At 37.8% G+C, this 20,256-nt stretch overlaps 1 protein-coding gene across 2 annotated transcripts in view; it reads left to right on the top strand.

Annotated features, from left to right (window-relative positions):
- The window catches only part of GABRG1 (gamma-aminobutyric acid type A receptor subunit gamma1), a 734,122-nt gene that overhangs the window by 168,348 nt on the left and 545,518 nt on the right, over positions 1–20,256 (top strand). For both annotated transcript variants that reach the window (XM_044061399.1, XM_044061398.1), the window contains exon 2: positions 20,005–20,153. In XM_044061399.1, the coding sequence (XP_043917334.1) occupies positions 20,005–20,153 (149 nt within the window). The remainder of the gene's footprint in view (positions 1–20,004; positions 20,154–20,256) is intronic.

Genomic DNA, 20,256 nt, shown 5'->3' with positions numbered 1-20,256 from the left:
ATCAATCCAGCAGAACTCCAGATAGGAAGATGTTTGGAATGACTCTTTAGAATCTAAACATGCTGACCAACAGTATTTTCCGCAGAAGGATACAGGTGTGAAGAAAAATCAGTCCTATTACTACAATACCTGCCGTGATGTAAGAATGTGCCACTTACATCATGGAGACGGATTTCTCGATAACTAAGGCCATAAGAAGCTATGGATTATATCCACAGTAATCAGTGGTGAAAGCCACAAATCAGGGTTCTACTTACTGAAACAGAGTGGGGAAAAGTTTTGTAATGTATTTACTGTGTTCTCAATGAGAATCACCTTTTACAAACAACAGCATGTTGTTTAAATTAAACAACTGTATCTTCCGAAAGGAAATCTTTTGAGTTATTACCTTCCCAGTAAATGAAAAGGGTAATAGCAAGCTTGATTTGTTTGAGATCACTTTCTGTCAATAGGCATTTTGCAGGAAAGTTCAATAGTTTAGTGCTGTTGTAGTATAGATTAAAGTACTGACTGAACTTCTAACTTTGAAAACAATTATTTTGTTTAAAAATTTTTTTTTGGATGATAACCATTTGATATTCAGAGACTCATTAGTGTGAGTCCTGTAATAGTGAGACTGAATGACCAAATTAGCTTCTTTTTATGAATATTCCACTCTTCTCAAAGGTATGTCACTCTCAGAGTCGGTATATATAAGTTTGGTGGGTGTAGAGGGCAAGGCCCATGCATTCCCTCTGCAAAAAGCAAGCTTAAGGGAAAACAGCAATGTTCAACATTTGCTTTTTGCCTGTATTTTTGGATTTTTTTCATAATTCAGGGGCTTGTACCTACAAGTTTTAAAATTACAATGGAGAGCCTTTCTGGTTATTTTCGATCACTTAAGTGCACTGATTTAGATGTGATATTATGTTAAAAATGGAAAACTTGTTTTTATATTAAAATAATTCCTCCTGTTTTCCGTGTCAATGTGACTTTGGAAGTAGCATGCTCAGACTTTGGAAGTGTGGGGGCAAGTGTTCCCTATGGGCAGAGGTCTGCTCTGCCTTACAAAAACAATTCACTTTTTATTTATTTATTTATTTATTTAAATTTGTTGACCGGGAGTGTCCGACTGGACGTAGGTCCATTTTCAGCGGAGGCCCAGGGAGAAAAGCTCCACAGTAAGATAAACAGACAGTAGTTACATTGGATTACATAGCGATTAACAATTTAACATAGCAATTACTTACAACTTATTTATAGATGAAGAACATAGTACATCAGTAGACAACTAGAATCTTTATCTGTGAAGTACATAACAGACATTAACAAATGTTGCAATGAGAAGTTCCTGCTGTATAATAAGTACTAGGCTTATGAGCATCTGAGCTTGCTATAATCAAGGTAGTTAGTGGAGTGGAAAGAAAGGTAGTGGTTGGATGGGGTGGATGATATTAGAGTGGGAGTTGCAAGGGCATAGCCAGCATGTTTTTAGGTGCACTTTTAGTAAAGTTTTGAAGTGGGTGCATGATGGTACGGAGGTAATTGTGGGTGGGAGTGAGTTCCATAATTTGGCTATGGCACAAGAGAATAGTGCTTCACCAGCAGAGTTATTGGCTTTAGTGATCTGCAAGTGATTTTTGTTGCTGGATCTTAGTGGTCTGGTGGTGCGATAGGGTTGGAGTAGATTCTGGAGGGATGGGACATTTAGTGGATGGTTTACTAGTTTGTGGGCGAGTGAGAGTTGATACCACTGAAGGAGGTGAGGGAGTTCAAGCCAGCCCAGTTCAGCAAGTGAGAGACAGTGGTGACTACGGTAGGATGCCCCTGTGGCGAATTTGGCGATTTTGTTGTAGCAGGTCTCTAGCTTATTTAGATCACATTGCCTTAGGTTGGTATATATTGGAGAGGCATAAAGTAGGGTGGAGATAAGGTGGGAATTTGCTATTGAAATCTTTGCTGCTTTGGTGAGAAATTGCTTATTTCTGTATAACGCTCCTAGTTTTTTGTGGACATTTTATGGTCATGGATATGTGAATGTCAAATTTTAGTTTATTGTCTATTTCCACTCCTAGCAATTTGGTGTGTTCAGTTGGATATATAGTGGTGTTGTCTTTTGCTGTGATGTTAAAGTGAGAGTTGTTTTGAGTAAGTTTGGTGGGTTGGAAGATGAGTAGTTTAGTTTTGTTTGGGTTGAGTATTAATTGGGCATTGGATAACCATGTTTCAACAGAGGAAAAGGCTTCCTGTGTGACTTTTTTGCAGTTTGGGTAGGGACTGGGCTGAGCAGATGATGGTCGAGTCATCTGCGTACTGTATGAGTGTGCCATGTTTGGTGGCAGAGGCTAGATTATTGGTGTAAACAGAGAAGAGTAGGGGTCCAAGGATGGATCCTTGGGGAACCCCTATGGAGACAAGTAGTTGGGGAGATATGTCATTCTGCCATACAACGGATTGTTGGCGGTCAGACAGGTAACTCTGAAACCAGTTGGTGACTGATTGTGAGAAGGATAGGTTATTGAGGACAGAGATAAGTTGTTTGTGTGGGACCATGTCAAATGCTTTAGATAGGTCTAGGAAAGTAGCAGAGGAGAGATAGCCATTGTTTTTATGCTGAAGGATAGTGTTAGTAAAGGAGAGTAAGGCAGTGGTGGTGCTATGGTTTGGTCGGAAACCATGCTGAGTACTGGAAAGGAGGTTGTTAGTAAGGAGGTAGTCTGAGACCTGAGAGTATATGCATCTCTCTAGTATTTTGGAGAGTGGAGAGAGAATAGCTATGGGGCGGTAATTGGTTAGTTCTGCGGAGGGTCCGCCTTTGTGGAGGGGAATTATATGCGATACTTTCCACAGTGTGGGAACGTAACTTTCTGACAGAGATCGGTTAATCAAGATGGATACTGGGTAGGCCAGAGCATCAGCTGTGATTTGTAGGTATTCACTGGGGAGGTTGTCTGCTGCTAATTTGGTGGGTTTAAGTTTAGTTAAGATTTTTTTTATGTTGGAGGTAGGTACAGGAGAAAAAGAGAAGGCAGTGGGGAGATTACTAGTTGAAAGTGTGGGTTGGAGGGGAGGGGGGTTGTGTTGTTTAGCTAGTGATAGTATGGTTTGGGTGAAGTGTGTGTTGAATGAGGTAGCAATATTTTCTGAGGAGTGAGGGATGTTAGGAGGAGGGGTACTGACTTTACCTGGGTGTAGGATGGAGTTTATGGAGGACCAGAATTGTTTGGGGCTGTGTTGTGAGGAGTCTAGGGCAGACTGGTAGTATTGGAATTTGTCCTGTTTTATTAGCTTTTTGACTCTATTGCATAGTTCTAGGAATTTCTGTCTAGCTGAGGGGGTTTTGGTTTTGCGCCAGTGCTCCCAGGCTTTATCCCTGTTTTTCATTTCTGACTTGTAGTTTTCTGTAGCCAGGTTGTGCTTTGATTCTGGAAAATCTTATGGGGGCATGGTAATTAAGGATGTTCAGGAAGGTAGTATTAAAAAATTCAACTGTGTCATCTAGACTGAGGTACTTTCGAGGATGCCAGTTACATTCTTTGAGGGATGAGATGAATGTGAGTGGGTTAAAGTTTAGTTTTTTACGTATTTGACGGTAGATGACAGGTTTAGCTTGGTATAGGTATTTTTTGAGTAGGAATGTTGGGGAGTGATCACTGAGGCTATCTGATAAGCAGCCTGTTATATATGACTGGGGGCTCTTACTAATATCCAATCCAGGGTAGTGTGCTTGCTGGAGTTTTTATTTATCCTGATTGGTGACTGGACTAGTTGGGTGAAGCCATGAAGGTGTACATGATGGGTTGGATTGTTGCCAGAACAGGATTGCCAGTCAATATTGAAATCACCTAAGATGATAGTTTCTTGGGGGAGATGGTGGGTAGACCAGCTGAGGAGGTTTTCTAGTGGAGGGATGTTTTAGCCAGGTGGGAAGTAGCATCCAATTATGTTGATGGTTTTGTTTTGGTTAATTTTGAGGTTGGTATATATTATTTCTTCATTGCCTATTTGTGGAGCTGATAATTTTAAGATCTGGATGTTTAGATACTGTTTAAATATTATAGCTACACCACCTCCTTTTTTGTTTAGCCGGTCTACTCTTAGTATGCCGTAACCTGTAGGGAGTATTTGCTCACTGGTAATGTGAGGTTTTAGCCAGGTTGCTGTCAGGATGACTATATCTGGGGAGTACAAGTCTATGGTGGCATGGAGTTCATGGACTTTGTTGGATATACTTCTAATATTTAGGCTTAGTAGAAGGAAGTCACTTGGCTTTCTATTGGCTGTAATATGGGAGAAGTTGTGGTTTATAGTCTGATTATGAGGATTGGGGTTTGAGATGGTAGGGCCAGGGTTGGGGTGGATGTCTCCACTTAGGGCTAGTTTTGATATGCATGAGATTATTAGTTTTCTCATTTTATGAATGTGTTTGTTTATAAGGGAAACTTTATGATTGTGCTGTGTGGGTAATAGGTATGGTGGGAGGGTTACTATGTTAAGTTGTAGGGATGCTTTATGTTTGAGTAATATAGTTGGTAGAATATGTGGGGGTGCATAGGGATGGTTCTTGAGCTGGTGGGAGGGGAGCTGAGTGTGGGTGAGACATGAGTGGTGGTGTGAGTAGTAGTACAGTGATAGTGGCTGAGTGGGGGAATGATGGAGCTTTTGTAGGGTGTAAGATATGCAAGGAGAGTGCATGCAGTGAGCATAGGAAAGGTATGCTTGTACATGTTAGTTGAGGAGGTGTGATAGTAGAGGGAAGATGGAGGAGGTAGTGTTGGGTTAGCGCTGTGGTTGACTATTGGAAAGATGGGAGGGGTTTGAGTGCAATAAAGGTGGGGCCACTGGGGGCGGGAGGTAATAGGGGGCAGGGCGGGGAGCGAAGAGGGTAGAGACCCTGTCAGTTGCTCGTATGAGGGGGCTGGAAACAATCACAAAGAAAAGACAAGTATGTGTTAAGAAACAATCACAATTGACCAAGGACTGCTCTGAAACTGTAAGTCATTTCTTAATTTATCAGGTGGAAAAACAGGATAACCTTGTATCAGTAGGCTACTGTGGTCATAGTTTAAATTAACAAACACACAGTATTGATCAGTTATGGATGCTATTTGCTAACAGAAGGGAATAAGAGAAAGTGGAATATGTGTGTGTGTGTGTGTGTGTGTGTGTGTGTGTGTGTGTGTGTGTGTGTGTGTGTGTGTGTGTGTGGTGGGGGGGCTGCTTACAAGCCAAAGCAGAGTGCTCTCCAGGTGAAAATGAATATTGGCTCAAACAGGTAGACACATACTCAAAGTTAACTATAGCTGTTTGCAGACAGTTCAGACCTACTACTAAATTTTAAAATGTATTTCAACACTATCTCCTTGTGATTTTTATGCGTGTTAGTGTGCCATCAATGGGTAATCCTCTGTTTTGTGTGCTGTGATTGTAATTATGTGCTCAACATTTCAAAACTAGATATTTTATTATATACACTTTTTAATAAAATGTCAGATACCCCTGCCCACCCATACAGCTCGCTCAAACAGTGTACTACAGTATTTTACCAGTTCTGTGTGCTGCAGCAGATATTAAACTTGAAAAAATAATTTACAGTTACCTAGTCAGCAGAAACCATAAGTCAGTCAGCAGACTGAGCTTGGGTGTGGCCTCTGGGAAGGCTGAAGACCCTGAAGTCTTGCTTGCTAAACTTTGTAAGTACTTAAAATAAATTGACTCTGCTCCTGGATATCTGGGATCTGTTTGTGTTGGATGATAACAACCCCCCCAGCAATAATGGAAAGCAGGCTACAGGAATCGGGAAAAGATTGTTTCAGTCCTGGGTACTGTCAACCAGAATGTATCCTGAATGTTAACTGCAAGCTTCTGATGACATTTTGGACTAAGAGGATGAGATCCCAATTGAGCTGTTTCATTTATCCAGCCCAAGTGGGATTTTGCCAATGATAGACAGCTCCAGGACTGTGTGCAGTGGCAGATGTCTACCTTACACTTTTTGAAGGTGTTAACCTAGATGCCAGAATGACCTTGATAATCTGTCTTAGTGGCATCTGATGGTAGTATTGCTGACCTTTGATATTCTATTTATGGTAATAAAGATAATTAAGCAGGTATATGAAGGTGACTTTGGTGTGATGATATTTCCCTCCTAGAGTTATTACCTTGCTTGTGGTACTCACCAGCGCTGCCCACTCTAACCCCTTTTGATTGTTGTAGTCACTGAAGTACTGACAGTGAAAGTTCATTGGATTCACTTATAGTGGGAACAAAAAGGAGTACAAAAGCCCAATCTGTGATATGTCTGTGTGCTGATGTTATACTGATGGTCATTTTAAGAGAAACTTGGATCTGTTATAGTTTATTACCTCCTTATCCGTTTTTAAAAATTAAAGTATCCAAGTTACATATATGTCATAAGCAGTAAACAGCTCTCTTTTTTTCTAGCTGGTATGAAAATCTTCATGGCTTACTACCGGAGTATTTCCTGGAATATGTTAGAGTAAATCTGGGACCCATGTTCAGCCAGGTTTGTGACATTCTGCAGATGGACATAAAGTAATTTTTCAAGCAACAACATTTGAAATTAGTGGTAAAAATGTCAATCCTTGGACAGAGAATGTCTTTGGTAAAGATACTAATTCTTTCCAAAATGATATATCCTCTAATGGCTTCTGTAGTGCATCTTTCTGACAGAGACCTGTCAAACTTGGATGGCAGTCATAGGTAGGAGTAAACTTGGGGGAGGGATTCAGTTCCTTGACAGAAGTCTTTATATGCTTAAATTCAAAATCCACATTTCTTCACTTGAGTTATTGTCGGGCTATGAAGTTCCAAAAGTTATCTGGTAGAATTCTTCAAAGATTTTTGAGATTTGTCTGACTCAGTCCTTCAAATGATAAGGGGACCTTGAGAGGCTGCCATAAAGTCTGTTGGGAAAAGTACTATGACTAGAGATAATATGCTTGGAGCACAGACTTACTTCCAGACATCTCTCCATTAAAATTGCTAAAATTTAACTTTGGCTTTCACTAGGGCCGCTACACAAGAGTTAGGGTGAGTCTGGAACTAGGAGATTAGGAGGTTGGTCAGACATGGGCTGGGTTACAGACCACAGTTAAAAAGTAGTAAAAACAAGAAAGTCGCACCACCAAAGGCAGACCTATCAATGTTAAAAGCAGGCAAAGAAACAGGTCTGCTACCAGAGCTGATATAAATTAAAATGAAGGAAAACTTTATCAACATAATTAAAATTCTGGCTGAAAATGAACCTGGATTCGGTATAAACCTTTTTCAAATCCTTGATAGCCAGACAAAAACTACCCATTTAAAAACAGAGCCAAATGCAGCTTCCAGTCAGGTACTTAAAATTATACACGCTCACCAGGGGAGTCATTCATTTCATTTCCTTCCAGCTTGTAGGTTCATGATCCATTTGGCTTCTTCAATTTCAGTTTGATTAAATAGATCACCATCTCGTAGTGTTTCATGAACTCGGGACAAAGCCATACATCTAAAAGAATGCTCTTCACTTACACTTAAGTGGCCATACAAGGCATTTGTTTCCTCTTTATTATTAATATCAGATTGAGGTCGAAGAATGCATTTTTTTAAACATCCTATTAGTCTTGCAACAATTGATTTTACTATCTGAGGTTAAAACCGACCAACATTTCTTGATAGTTTAACAAATAGTGCTATCAGTACTATAAGTAAGTAGACACCTCGAGTTATTCTTTCCACTAGCTGAAGGATTCTGTACATCTGTGCCAGCTTGCGCTGAATAATAGGGCTGTCCTTTCTGTGATCGTATAATCATTACTTCTGTATGATTGATTTCTATAGTTCTCCTATTATAGCCTCTCTCCACGAAATTATCAATGAACTTTTTTTGTTCATTCAGGAAATACTCATCTTTAGTGCACAGTTTAGAAATTTGAGTAACTTGATTATTGACTATATTTCAAAAAATATGTCTGGGGTGCATATTAGATTTGTGTAGCATACGATTACGCCACATAGGTTTCCTGTATAATGTTGTATCAATACCCTTTTCTATATTCAAAAGTATTCCAGATCTAAAAATTTAATTTCTTGTTCGATGTTCTTACATCAGATTTCAAGAATGTTGTGGTTAAATAGATTTCAAATTCTTTTAGTATGGACTCATCACCTTCCCATATCAAAAACACATCATCCACAAATCTATTGTAGAAAATGATGTGTTCATTCCATCTATTATTTGCATCAGTACACCATTGTTTTTCCCACTGTGTGAGTACAAGTTTCGCATAACTGTTGGCACAGGGGGTACCTATGGCCACCCCAATTTTTGCCAGTAATAAATGTCACCACACAGAAAATGTTAATTTCAAGTACCAGCTCTAGAAGGCTACATACTAAACCAGCATCAGACAAAATGGTATACATGCCAGCAAATTCATGAATGGCTTTTATTCCGTAGTCATTCGGAATAGATGTGAACTGACTGTTTACATCTAAGGTTACCATCATCAAGCCTTTAAAAGATCTGCTCTGTGCCATTTTTTCAAATAACCGTTTCAGAAAATCTGCTGAGTCTTTAATGAGTGTGTGTGCATAGGGCAAAAGTTTCTTTAGTTCTCCTTCTATATATATGGACAGTGGCTCAGTGACCCATCTTCTCCCAGATACGATGTGATGCATAGGTGGATCCAAAGAGCTCTTGTGTATTTTGATTAATCCATTGATTGTTGGTATAGTATGATGCGCCACTTCAAAGAAATCGTATAGATCCTTACTAATGGAACTATTCATCAATTTTTCATAAAGAATATCATGAATATTGATAATCAATTTATTTAGCTCTTTTTTTTATTTATCCTATGATAGGTGCCTTTGTCACTCAGCATCTCTTCCATTTTTTCATTATAATTAAGGGAGTCCCTAACAACAATTGCCCCTCCCCTATCTGCTGGCCTGATTGTTATATCTTTCCTTCTCTGTAGTTCATTCAGTGCTGTCTGTTCATTGTAGTTTAGATTATGAAAATGTTGGCCTCCTTTTCTTTGTCTATGTTCAGCCACATCATTTTCACATAGGCGTATGAACATTTCAGCTGTGGGATGAGATAGGCCTGCTTTTACAGTCTGTTAAATCTTTATTGTTGTTACCATAGATGTGTCTTAAGGTGACGTTCCTTCCAAAACATTTCAAATATTTGATAAATTCACTCAAGGTTGATCGTAGGGAGGGAAGTTTAAGCCTCTTTCAAGCACTTGCAGCTGTTCATTAGTCAGGGTATGGTTAGAGATGTTAACAACAATGGAACTGTTGCTGTTCAGTGCAAAACTTTCCTCTTCTTCCCCTCTCTGCTTGTTGATCGTGATTCCCGAGAGTTCCGTGTCTGTAGTAAAAAAGGGAGCTGTTGGTATAATGGTAAATGTGTAGAAACTTTTTTAGGTTTCGCTCCTGTTTGCAATCCAAGGTTAGCTCCTTCGTTAGATACAACATCCAGATCTCATTCTGTTTGTGTTATCTAAATTGCATTCCTCAGGTGACGTCATTAATTCTGAGACTTCATCTGAGATGTGTTTTATGGTACCATTTATTTCTCTCAATTTTGAATGATTTTGTAGGAGGGTGCTTCACACTGGAATGTACCTCTGGTTGCACCATAATATCATGTGATATATTCTTTTCCACTCTACCAGAAGCATTTGTTTGCATTTGCTTAGGGTCAACGTCCTGTAATAAATGTTTTGTAGCTGTTTTTCATTCTTTCGGCCACTCAAAGCGATGGCCCTCTTTAAAATCATTAAAATCCCTAGATAATTTATTACTTTTGACCCCTTTCAACTTTACATCATATGCATCCAGCTTATCTTGTAGAGCTTCAATCTTCATTAGGTTATCTGACAGCCTCATACTCTTAAGTTTCCTTTGCTTATTTTCGATTAGCCTCGCTATTTCCTCTTCCTGTGGTTTAAAGAATTCAATTAAGAGCTTCATGTAGTTGAAGCTAGTTTCACTATTAATAACTTGCCATTTGGCAAGCAGTTCAGGGAATGTATTGCCATAGCTCGGCATACATCTTACGCGTAAACCTCTTGGTATAACTTGATAGTGGAGGCAAGCCTACATGTTGAGCCGCTGCCATTGCAAACGTTTTAACCTAAACGCGTTTGCCACTTATTTATATATACTTTCAAATGCATTTGCATCATGCAAGTCAACAGATGAATTACATGTTCCATTTTCCAAATTTAATTCTAAAAGTGGATTAGTTTTACCCACCAGTAAATCAGTAACTGTTCTTCGTGTAACAGCTTCTGTAGTTTTGTTGTTCTGCCCAAATATCCATTGCAAAATCCGCTGTGTGTGATGCAACAAACAGCAAAGCAAGCAGTAATAACAAAGTCGCACCACCAAAGGCAGACAGATCAATGTGAAAAGCAGGCAAAGAAACAGGTTTGACACCAGAGCTGATACATATTAAAACGAAGGAAAACTTTATTAAAATATTGTAGCTTTGTATAGCCACTTGCGTGTAAATTAAAGAACATTCTTTTAGATTTATGGCTTTGTCCTAAGTTCATGAAACACTAAGAGGTGGTGATCTATTTAATCAAACTGAAATTGAAGAAGCCAAATGGATCATGAACCTATGAGCCGATTTATCACCAGGACTAAATGGTATAGTCCCTTAAAGCCTATACTAAAAGGAAAAGGTTTGAAAAGAAGGAAATGAGATGAATGACTCCCCTGCTGGGCATGTATAATTTAAAGTTCCTAACTGGAAGCTGCAATTGACTTTTTTGATGTTTTTAAATGGGTGTTTTTTGTCTGGCTATCAAGGATTTGAAAAAGATTTATACCAAAAGCGCTTATCCAGGTTCATTCTTAGCCAGAATTTTAATTATTTTAATAAACTTTTCCTTTGTTTTAATTTATATCAGCTCTGTTGGCAGACCTGTTTCTTTGTCTGCTGTTCACGTTGATTGGTCTGCCTTTGGTGGTGCGACTTTCTTGTTTTTACTGTTTGCTTTGCTGTTTGTTGCACCACACACAGCGGATTTTGTAATGGATATTATGGCAGAACAGCAAACAACTATGGAAGTTGTTGCATGAAGAACAGTTACTGATTTACTGGTGGGTAAAACTAATTCACTTTTAGGATTAAATGTGGAAAATGGAATTCATTTGTTGACTTGGATGATACAAATGCATTTGAAAGTATATATAAAGAAGTGGAAAACACTGTGTTTAGATTCAAGTGTTTACAATGGCAGCGTTTCCACATGGAGACTTGCCTCCACTATCACGTTATACTAAGAGGTTTACGCGTAAGATGCATGCCGAGCTATGGCAATACATTCCCTGAACTGCTTGCCAAATGGCAAATTATTAATATCGAAACTAGCTTCAACTACATGAAGCTGTTAATTGAATTCTTTAAACCACAGGAAGAGGAAATAGCGAGGCTAATCAAAAATAGGCAAAGGGAACTTGAGAGTATGAGGTTGTCAGATAACCTAATGAAGCTCAAAGCTCTACAAGATAAGCTAGATGCATATGATGTTAAGTTGAAAGGGGTCAAAGTAATAAATTATCTAGGGATTTTAATGATTTTAAAGCGGGCCATCTCTTTGAGTGGCTGAAAGAATGAAGAACAGCTACAAAACCCTTATTACAGGATGTTGCGCCTAAACAAATATGAACAAATGCTTCTGGTAGAGTGGAAAAGACTATATCACATGATATTATGGTGCAAGCAGTACATTCCAATGTGAAGCACCCTCATATACAAAATCATTCAAAATCGAGAGAAATGAATGGCAGCATAAAACATACCTCAGATGAAGTCTCAGAATTAATGACGTCACCTCAGCAATGCAATTTAGATAACACACAAACAGAACGAGATCTGGATGTTATATCTAATGCAGGAGCTAACCTTGGATTACAAACATGAGTGAAACCTAAAAAAGGTTCTACACATTTACTATTATACCAACAGCTCCCTTTTTTACTTCAGACAAGGAACTCTAGGGAATCACGATCAACAAGCAGAGAGCGGAAGAAGAGGAAAGTTTTGCATTGAACAGTAATAGTTCCATTGTTAACATCTGTAGCCATACTCTGACTACAGAAGAGCTGCAAGTGCTAGAAAGAGGCTTAAGCTTTATACCCTCCCTACGATCACCCTTGAATGAATTTATCACAGATTTGAAATGTTTTGGAAGGAATGTCACCTTGAAACACATCTTTGGTAATAATAATACAGACTTAACAGACTGTAAAAGTCGGTATAGGAAAGCTAGTAGATTTGTTCCACTATCTCATCCCACAGTTGAAATGTTCATACGCCTATGTGAAAATGATGTGGCTGAACACAGACAAAGAAAAGGAGGCCAACATTTTCATAATCTAAGCTACAATGAACAGACAGCATTGAATGAACTACAGAGAAGGAAAGATATAACCATCAAGCCAGCAGATAAGGGAGGGCAATTGTTGTTAGGGACTCCCTTAACTATGATGAAAAAATGGAAGAGATGCTCAGTGTCAGACATCCATCATAGGATAAATAAAAAAGAGCTGAATAAATGATTATGAATATTCATGATATTCTTTATGAAAAATTGATGAATAGTATCCATTAGTAAGGATCTATATGATTTCTTTGAAGTGATGCATCCTACGATACCAACAATCAATGGATTACCCAAAATACACAAGAGCTCTTTGGATCCACCTATGCGTCCCATAGTATCTGGGAGAGGATGGGTCACTGAACCATTGTCCATGTATGTAGAAGGAGAACTAAAACTTTTGCCTTATGCACACACACACTCATTAAAGATTCAGCAGATTTTCTGAAACAATTATTTGGAAAAATGGCACAGAGGAGATCTTATAAAGGCTTGAGGATGGTAATCTTAGATCTAAACAGTCTGTTCTCATCTATTCTGTATGACCATGGAATAGAAGCCATTCATGAATTTGCTGGCATGTATAATATTCTATCTGATGCTGGTTTAGTATGTAGCCTGCTAGAGCTGGTACTTGAAAATAACGTTTTTCTGTATTGTGACATTTACTATTGGCAAAAATTGGGGGTGGCCACAGGCACCCCCTGTGCCAATAGTTATGCAAAACTTGTACTCGCATAGTGAGAAAACAATGGAGTACTGACGCAAATAATAGATGGAATGAACACATCTTTTTCTACAATAGATTTGTGGATGATGTGTTTTTGATATGGAAAGGTGATGAGTCCATACTAAAAGAATTTGAAGTCTATTTAACAAATACCACAACATTCTTGAACTTTGATGCAAGAACAACTGACAAGGAAACTGAATTTTAGATGTGAAATTATTTTTGGATGAAGAAAAGGCCATTTATACAATATTATACAGGAAACCTATGTGGCGTAATCATATGCTACACAAATCTAGTATGCACCCCATACATATTTTTCGAAATATAGTCAATAATCAAGTTACTCAAATTTCTAAACAGTGCTCTAAAGATAAGGATTTCCTGAATGAACAAAAAAAAAACTCATTGATAATTTCATGGAGAGTGGCTATAATAGGAGAAATATAGAAATCAATCATAGAAAGTAATGATTATACAATCTCAGAAAGGACAGCCCTATTATTCAGAGCAGGTTGGCACAGATATACAGAATTCTTCAGCTAGTGGAAAGAATAACTTGAGGTTTCTACTTACTTATAGTACTGATAGTTCTGCTATTTGTTAAACTATCAAGAAATGTTGGTCGGTTTTAACCTCATAGTAAAATCAGAGAAATTGTTGGAGACAATCCTTGTTTTTCGTTCAAAAATAGAAAGATTCTTAAAAGATTGTTATGTCATAATGAAGCTAGAGTAACCAATAGAATGAGCATGAATATTCAGCAGCACAGAAGAGCAGGTACTTTTAAATGTGGATTTTGCAAGGCATGTCCTCTAATACCACCAGTATCTTTGTGCATCCTACTACAGGGAAGAATTTCTCATATTATGGCTATGCAAACTGTACAAGTAAAAATATTATTTACATAGCAACATGTACATTATGTCCAACCTACTATGTAGGCAAGACTAATAGGATGTTTAAAGAATGCATTCTTCAACATCAATCTGATATTGATATTAAAAATAAAGTGGAAACAAGTACCTTGTATGGCCACTTATGTGTAAATAAAGAACATTCTTTTAGATTTTTGGCTTTGTCCCGAGTTCATGAAACACTACGAGATGGTGATCTATTTAATCAAGCTGAAATTGAAGAAGCCAAATGGATCATGAACCTATGAGCTGATTTATCACCAGGACTAAATGGTTTAGTCCCTTTAAAGCCTATACTAAAAGGAAAAGCCTTGAAAGGAAGGAAATGAGATCAATGACTCCCCTGGTGGGCGTGTATAATTTGAAGTACCTGATTGGAAGCTGCGATTGGCTCTTTGACGTTTTTCAATTGATGTTTTTTGTCTGGCTATCATGGATTTGAAAAAGGTTTATACTGAAAGCGCTTATCTAGGCTCATTCTCAGCCAGAATTTTAATTATTTTAATAAAGTTTTCCTTCATTTTAATTTATATCAGCTCTGGTGGCAGACCTGTTTCTTTGTCTACAGTTAAAAAAATATGAAGTTATCCTTCTCAAAGATTAAAGCACTTTTTGACCTCTGTGGGAAAGACTGGTTCTCCTGTCTTAGTGTGTACCAAATTGTTCATGTGGGCTTGGCTGAGATACTTTGACTTGTGGGTATTCTTGGGTATGATGAGTGCCCCCATGGTATACTTATGTAGAACAATTCTGCTGTGAGGACAAGAAGGAAATATATCTGTATCAGACATTTTTTTAGAGCTCTGAGGGAATTCATTGATGTCTGTCTCTAATTCTTTACACAGAAAAGTTGAACTATATAGGAAAGAGTCCAACAAGGATATGCTGTTAACTATTCTTGCTTAAGGTCAGCTCTGGCCATAGCATTTGCCTGGCATTTCCCATAATTTTCTTTTCTGACTGCTGGCAGATTACTGCTTACTTATCCTCATCATATTGTCTGTGAAAGAATGAGACAATGTCTTCACCATCTGTCTATGACTGGATGAACTTTGGCCTCACATCTTCAACATCTAACCAAGGTTAGATAAAGTTTGAAAGGAAAAAATGTCTATAATAATAGAGTCAAAAAAGTGTTACAACAGTGACCATTCATTTGCTAAGAGTTCCATTATCTGAAGAAGTTTCAGAAATTACCAACACGGAAAGGTTCAGTTGTATCATTGTAGTTATATTTTCCATCATATCTTACATTCTGCATCACATATGTCTAAATTTGGGTACCTTTCCCTCTGCAGGCATTTCCAGAATTTAGAAAAGTTCCTTCTATACTATATTACACAGGAAATGTCATAGCTTTCCCTTTCCTGTGTTCTTAGACCAGGAAAAGGACAAAGCCATCCCTAGACATTAGGACTTTATAATCCCTCCTCCCAGGCATATCTGATGCACATTTTTAAGTGTCTAGGGAGGTTAATATAGCATTAACCGGCGACATTGGTGTGGTATATTGAAGATTTACTCATGGTTGGTGTGGTTTAATCACGAGGGTGAAGCCTGCATGATTAAATAAAGCCAACTGTGGGTATATCTTCAATATACCTCACCACAGAGTTGGTTATTGCTATTATACAATGACATTATTTAAGAAAAAAAATACTTTTCTTAAATAATGTCTTTGCATAATGCCTCAGTGGAGTCCTTCCACATTTTTTCCGGTATCCTGGGGCTTTTCTGATGTACTGTTCATGCTTATGGGACTTGTGTTTCCATGCTTACGCAGTACATCCGTGCTGTACAAAGGAAGTAACAGAGAAAGGAAGATCTCCATTGCTTTTTTGTTTTTTAAAATAAAAAAGAAACCGGGAGACTTTTAATATTCATGAGAGCTGGGACAGAGAAAATAAAAGGATAATCAGGTAAGTTTCTTTAGTTTTGCAGTACGTACCTGATTATCCTCTTCATTTTCTCTGCGCCGTCTCCGTTGTTCATTTGAGGTCTTCGGTTTTGTAAATTTATTGAAAAAAAAGTAAAATGTTATGAGATATACTAATGGAAAAAAGTCCAGGCGACCGGACCTTTTTCCATTGGTATATACTCGGATTTACAAGGGGCATGCTGGTTGGGCTGACCAATCAGCGTGCTCGTTCTGGAATATTAATGGCCAGTCATTGTATAATGACTCTTTCACCCTGAAATATACAGTACAAGCAACACCTTATGAAAGTGAATACATGTTAAGTACCACATTTTGGCTGATGTGTAAGATGCTAAACATAACCTAGATGTGGTTACATTAAAAAAATAAAAGGATGTGCTAGCATTGTACAAGAATACACTAATGAAATATGATGGCAGTGCTAGGGATCTGATATAGCAAACTATATTGCTCCTAGCTAACGTACTGCTGTACAAAACTTGTAGTTTAGGAAGAGATAAGAGATAATAGAGAGAGAGAGTAGTACATGGTATTAGTCTGTCAGTTTTGACTTGCACAGCATTACTTGTAGCAACAAATTGACTCAAACATTACTTCGGGTTTGTCCAAGAAAAAGGCACAAACCCAAAATGAATGCCTATTTAAAAATATATCATAATATGTACAGCCAATTTTTGTGTGTGTTCTGAACTGTATGAATAAGAAGTGAGATAATGTTTTACTGATCTTGAGTTGTGTTGTTGAATACTAAACACTGACATGTCCTTAATTGGTTATTTGCATACAGTGTATATAAAATGTTTACACACCCCTGTTAAAATGCCAGGTTTTGGTGATATAAAAAAAATTAGACCACAATAAATCATTTCAAAACTTTTCCCACCTTTAATGTGACCTATAATCTGTACAATTCAATTGAAAAACAAACAAATATATTAGAGGAAAAATATAAAAAATAAAAAATATACAATATGCTGGTTGCATAAATATGTACACCCTTAAACTAATACTTTGTTGAAACACCTTTTGATTTAATTACAGCATTCAGTCTTCTTGGGTACACACCTGCCATCAATTAAAGAGACTCTAATTAACCCCAAATAACGTTCAGCTGTCCTAGTAGGATTTTCCTGACATGTACTCAGTTGTCTGCTACAGCAAAAGCCATGGTTCGCAGAGAGCTTACAAAGCAATAAAGGGATCTCATTGTTGAATGGTATCCGTCAGGAAAAGGGTACAAAAAAATTTCCACAGCATTAGATATAACATGGAACACAGTGAAGACAGTCATCAAAAAGTGGAGAAAATATGGGACAACAGTGACGTTGCAAAGAACTGAACGTCCCTCCAAAACTGATGAAACGACCAGATGAAAACCGGTCAGGGAGGCTGGCAAGAGACCTACAGCAACACTGAAGGAGCTGCAGGAATTTCTGGCAAGTACTGGTTATGTACTACATGCGACAACAATCTCCCATATTCTTCATATGACTGTACTATGGGGTAGGGGTGCAAGATGGAAGCCTTTTCTTACACAGAAAAACATCCAGACCTGGCTAAAATTTGCAAAATAATACATTGAGTCTCCCAAAAGCATGTGGGAAAATGTGTTATGGTCTGATGAGACCAAGGTTGAACATTGTGGCTACAGTTCCAGAAAGTACGTTTGGCACAAAAAACAACACTTCATATAACCAAAAGAACACCATCCCCACGGTGAAGCATGGTGGTGGCAATATCACGCTTTGGGGTTGCTTTTCTTCATCTGGAACTGGGGCTCTAGTCAAGGTGGAGGGAATTATGAACAGTTCCAAATACCAGTCACTTTTGGCCCAGAACCTTCAGGTATCTGCTAGAAAGCTGAAGATGAAGAGGAATTTCACCTTTCAACATGACATTGACCCCAAGCATGCATCCAAATCAACAAAAGAATGGCTTCACCAGAAGAAAATTAAAGTTTTGGAATGGCCCAGCCAGAGTCCAGACCTAAATCCAATAGAAAATCTGTGTGAAGAGGGTTGTGCACAAAAGAAGCCCTCGTAATCTGACAGATTTGGAGTGCTTTTGCAAGAAAGAGTGGGCAAATATGCCAAGTCAAGATGTGCCATGCTGATAGACTCCTACCCAAGAAGACTGAATGCTGTAATTAAATCAAAAGGTGCTTCAACAAAGTATTAGTTTAAGGGTGTGCACACTTATGCAACCAACTTTATTGTACGTTTTTTATTTTTTTATATTTTTTCCCCTAACAGATTTGTTTGTTTTTCAATTGAAAGAGGTTATAGGCCACATTAAAGGTGGGAAAAGTTTTGAAATGATTTATTGTGTGCTCATTTTTGTTATATCACAAAAAACCTGGCATTTTAACAAGGGTGTGTAAACTTTTTATATCCACTGTATTATCCCACAGGCCTCTACTACAGAAGGATTAAGGTATTACACAGCGAAGACCCTAATTTGGCTGGCTTTTTCCTGCAATTTCTGCTGAATGGTTTGTTTTTGTGACATTCTTACCCTTTGGTTTGGATACTACTATTATTGATGACTCACTGAAACTATGGGGCATGCTGCCAGCAGTGTTTGAATATTCTTGTTGCCATTTGAGGAGTATCCCTGAGGTCACATGCCTTCTTCCATCATAGCATATTTTGCATTGAGTTCTGCAGCCTCTCTTTTGACTGTTACACATAAGTGTTGTCAAATCATACTAATGTTGTGGAATCTGTAGTGGTTATTTATTTATTTATGTTTTGTGCTCTATGTGGTCTGGGTCTATCCAGTTTTCATCTATAGCTATTGCCTTACCAGCTAACTAACTCAAACACCCCTTCAACATCACTGGGGCTGCTGGTAGTTCTTAGGAAGTGTCTACAGACCTCAGAGCATACATTGTTTAATTTTACGTTCTATACTTTTGGAATCTGTTGTGTATGTGTCTTCAGGAGTACCATACTTTAGAAGGGCTTTAGGAAGTCGCAGACTTTATTTACCAATGTCTATGGGAGCATTTGAGAATGCCTCTTTCATATTTTATCTGCTTATTAAATCTCTTGTACCACATCCGTATGCCTAACTTTCTTATATATATTTATGTTTTATAACCCTTTTTTTCATTTGTAAGATGCCCAGAGGCTAAGTTTTTTTTTTTAAATAAATGATTGATGACTGCCAAAAGCCTGCTGGGAATGCTGTAGCGGTCACATTGGAGAAATGGCTCTTGAACATGTGTGCAGTGAGCAGTGACAAGGCGATGTCTGCTAAATGCTTGAACCTTACTAGAGAAAAAGGGAGCCCTCTCTGATTTCATCATCAATCTATATTTAGAATGCAGAGGAGGATGCTTAATGTTGCATTTCAGCATGTTGTTGATGCAGAATACCCAAAAACTGGCAGTAATCTTTTTTCAAGGCAAGACATTTATTCTTTTTTTTAAACATGAAACATTTTTTATTAAACTATCACTTATGACATAGGCAATCATACATTTATATTAATGAAAACAAAACATATTGCCGTAATTTCAGTTGCAAACATTGTACAACACTAACCATATTGGCATAATTTTAGTTGCAAACATTATACATCACTTATATCATTGTCAGTCAAGAATTACATATCCTGAGGCATGTCTGTAATTCTGAACATAGAACTGAGCTCTGTTTGTTTTCTTATGCAACAGAGTGATTTTTTTGTCACTGTTAAATTTAATTTTGAACTAAACTTCCTAAGTGTCCAGTTTTGTTTTGTTTTTTTTTTGTTTTTTTTTCAAGAAAAGAAACTGGTACAAAACTGCAATACATTTTTATTATCGGTGCAGGCTATATTTTTTCGACCAGTTAGTGTTTTAGTCATTCCAGATTTCAGGGCAAGAGTTGAAGTCTAGCAATCATGCAGAAGTTCTTAAGCATATTATTTAAGATTTTGCACGTGTAATGGCGATCTACTTTAAATGTCAGCTTAAATGTTATGTTGATCTTAAGCTGCATCATTTGGCCATTCACAATAGCTTCATACTCCATTTTTTATTAGGGCAAACAAAGCCGAAGATGAAGATTATGAAGATATCCAGACAAACAAAACGTGGGTAATGGCACCAAAGCTGCATGAAGGTGAAGTTACACAGATTCTGAACAAACTACTAGAAGGATATGACAACAAATTAAGGCCTGATATAGGAGGTAAGGTTATGATATGTCTGAAACTTGTATAATTTATTTAACACGATCAAGTGAACAGGCATTAACTGAATGAACATTACCTTCATGAAAGGATAAGAAATAT

Source organism: Protopterus annectens, chromosome 2.part0 (genome assembly GCF_019279795.1).
Source record: "Protopterus annectens isolate FY-2018-M chromosome 2.part0, PAN1.0, whole genome shotgun sequence".
Classification (NCBI taxonomy): domain Eukaryota; kingdom Metazoa; phylum Chordata; order Ceratodontiformes; family Protopteridae; genus Protopterus; species Protopterus annectens.
The sequence above is the reverse complement of the archived record's forward strand: the minus strand, read 5'-3'. Positions and strand labels throughout refer to the sequence as shown.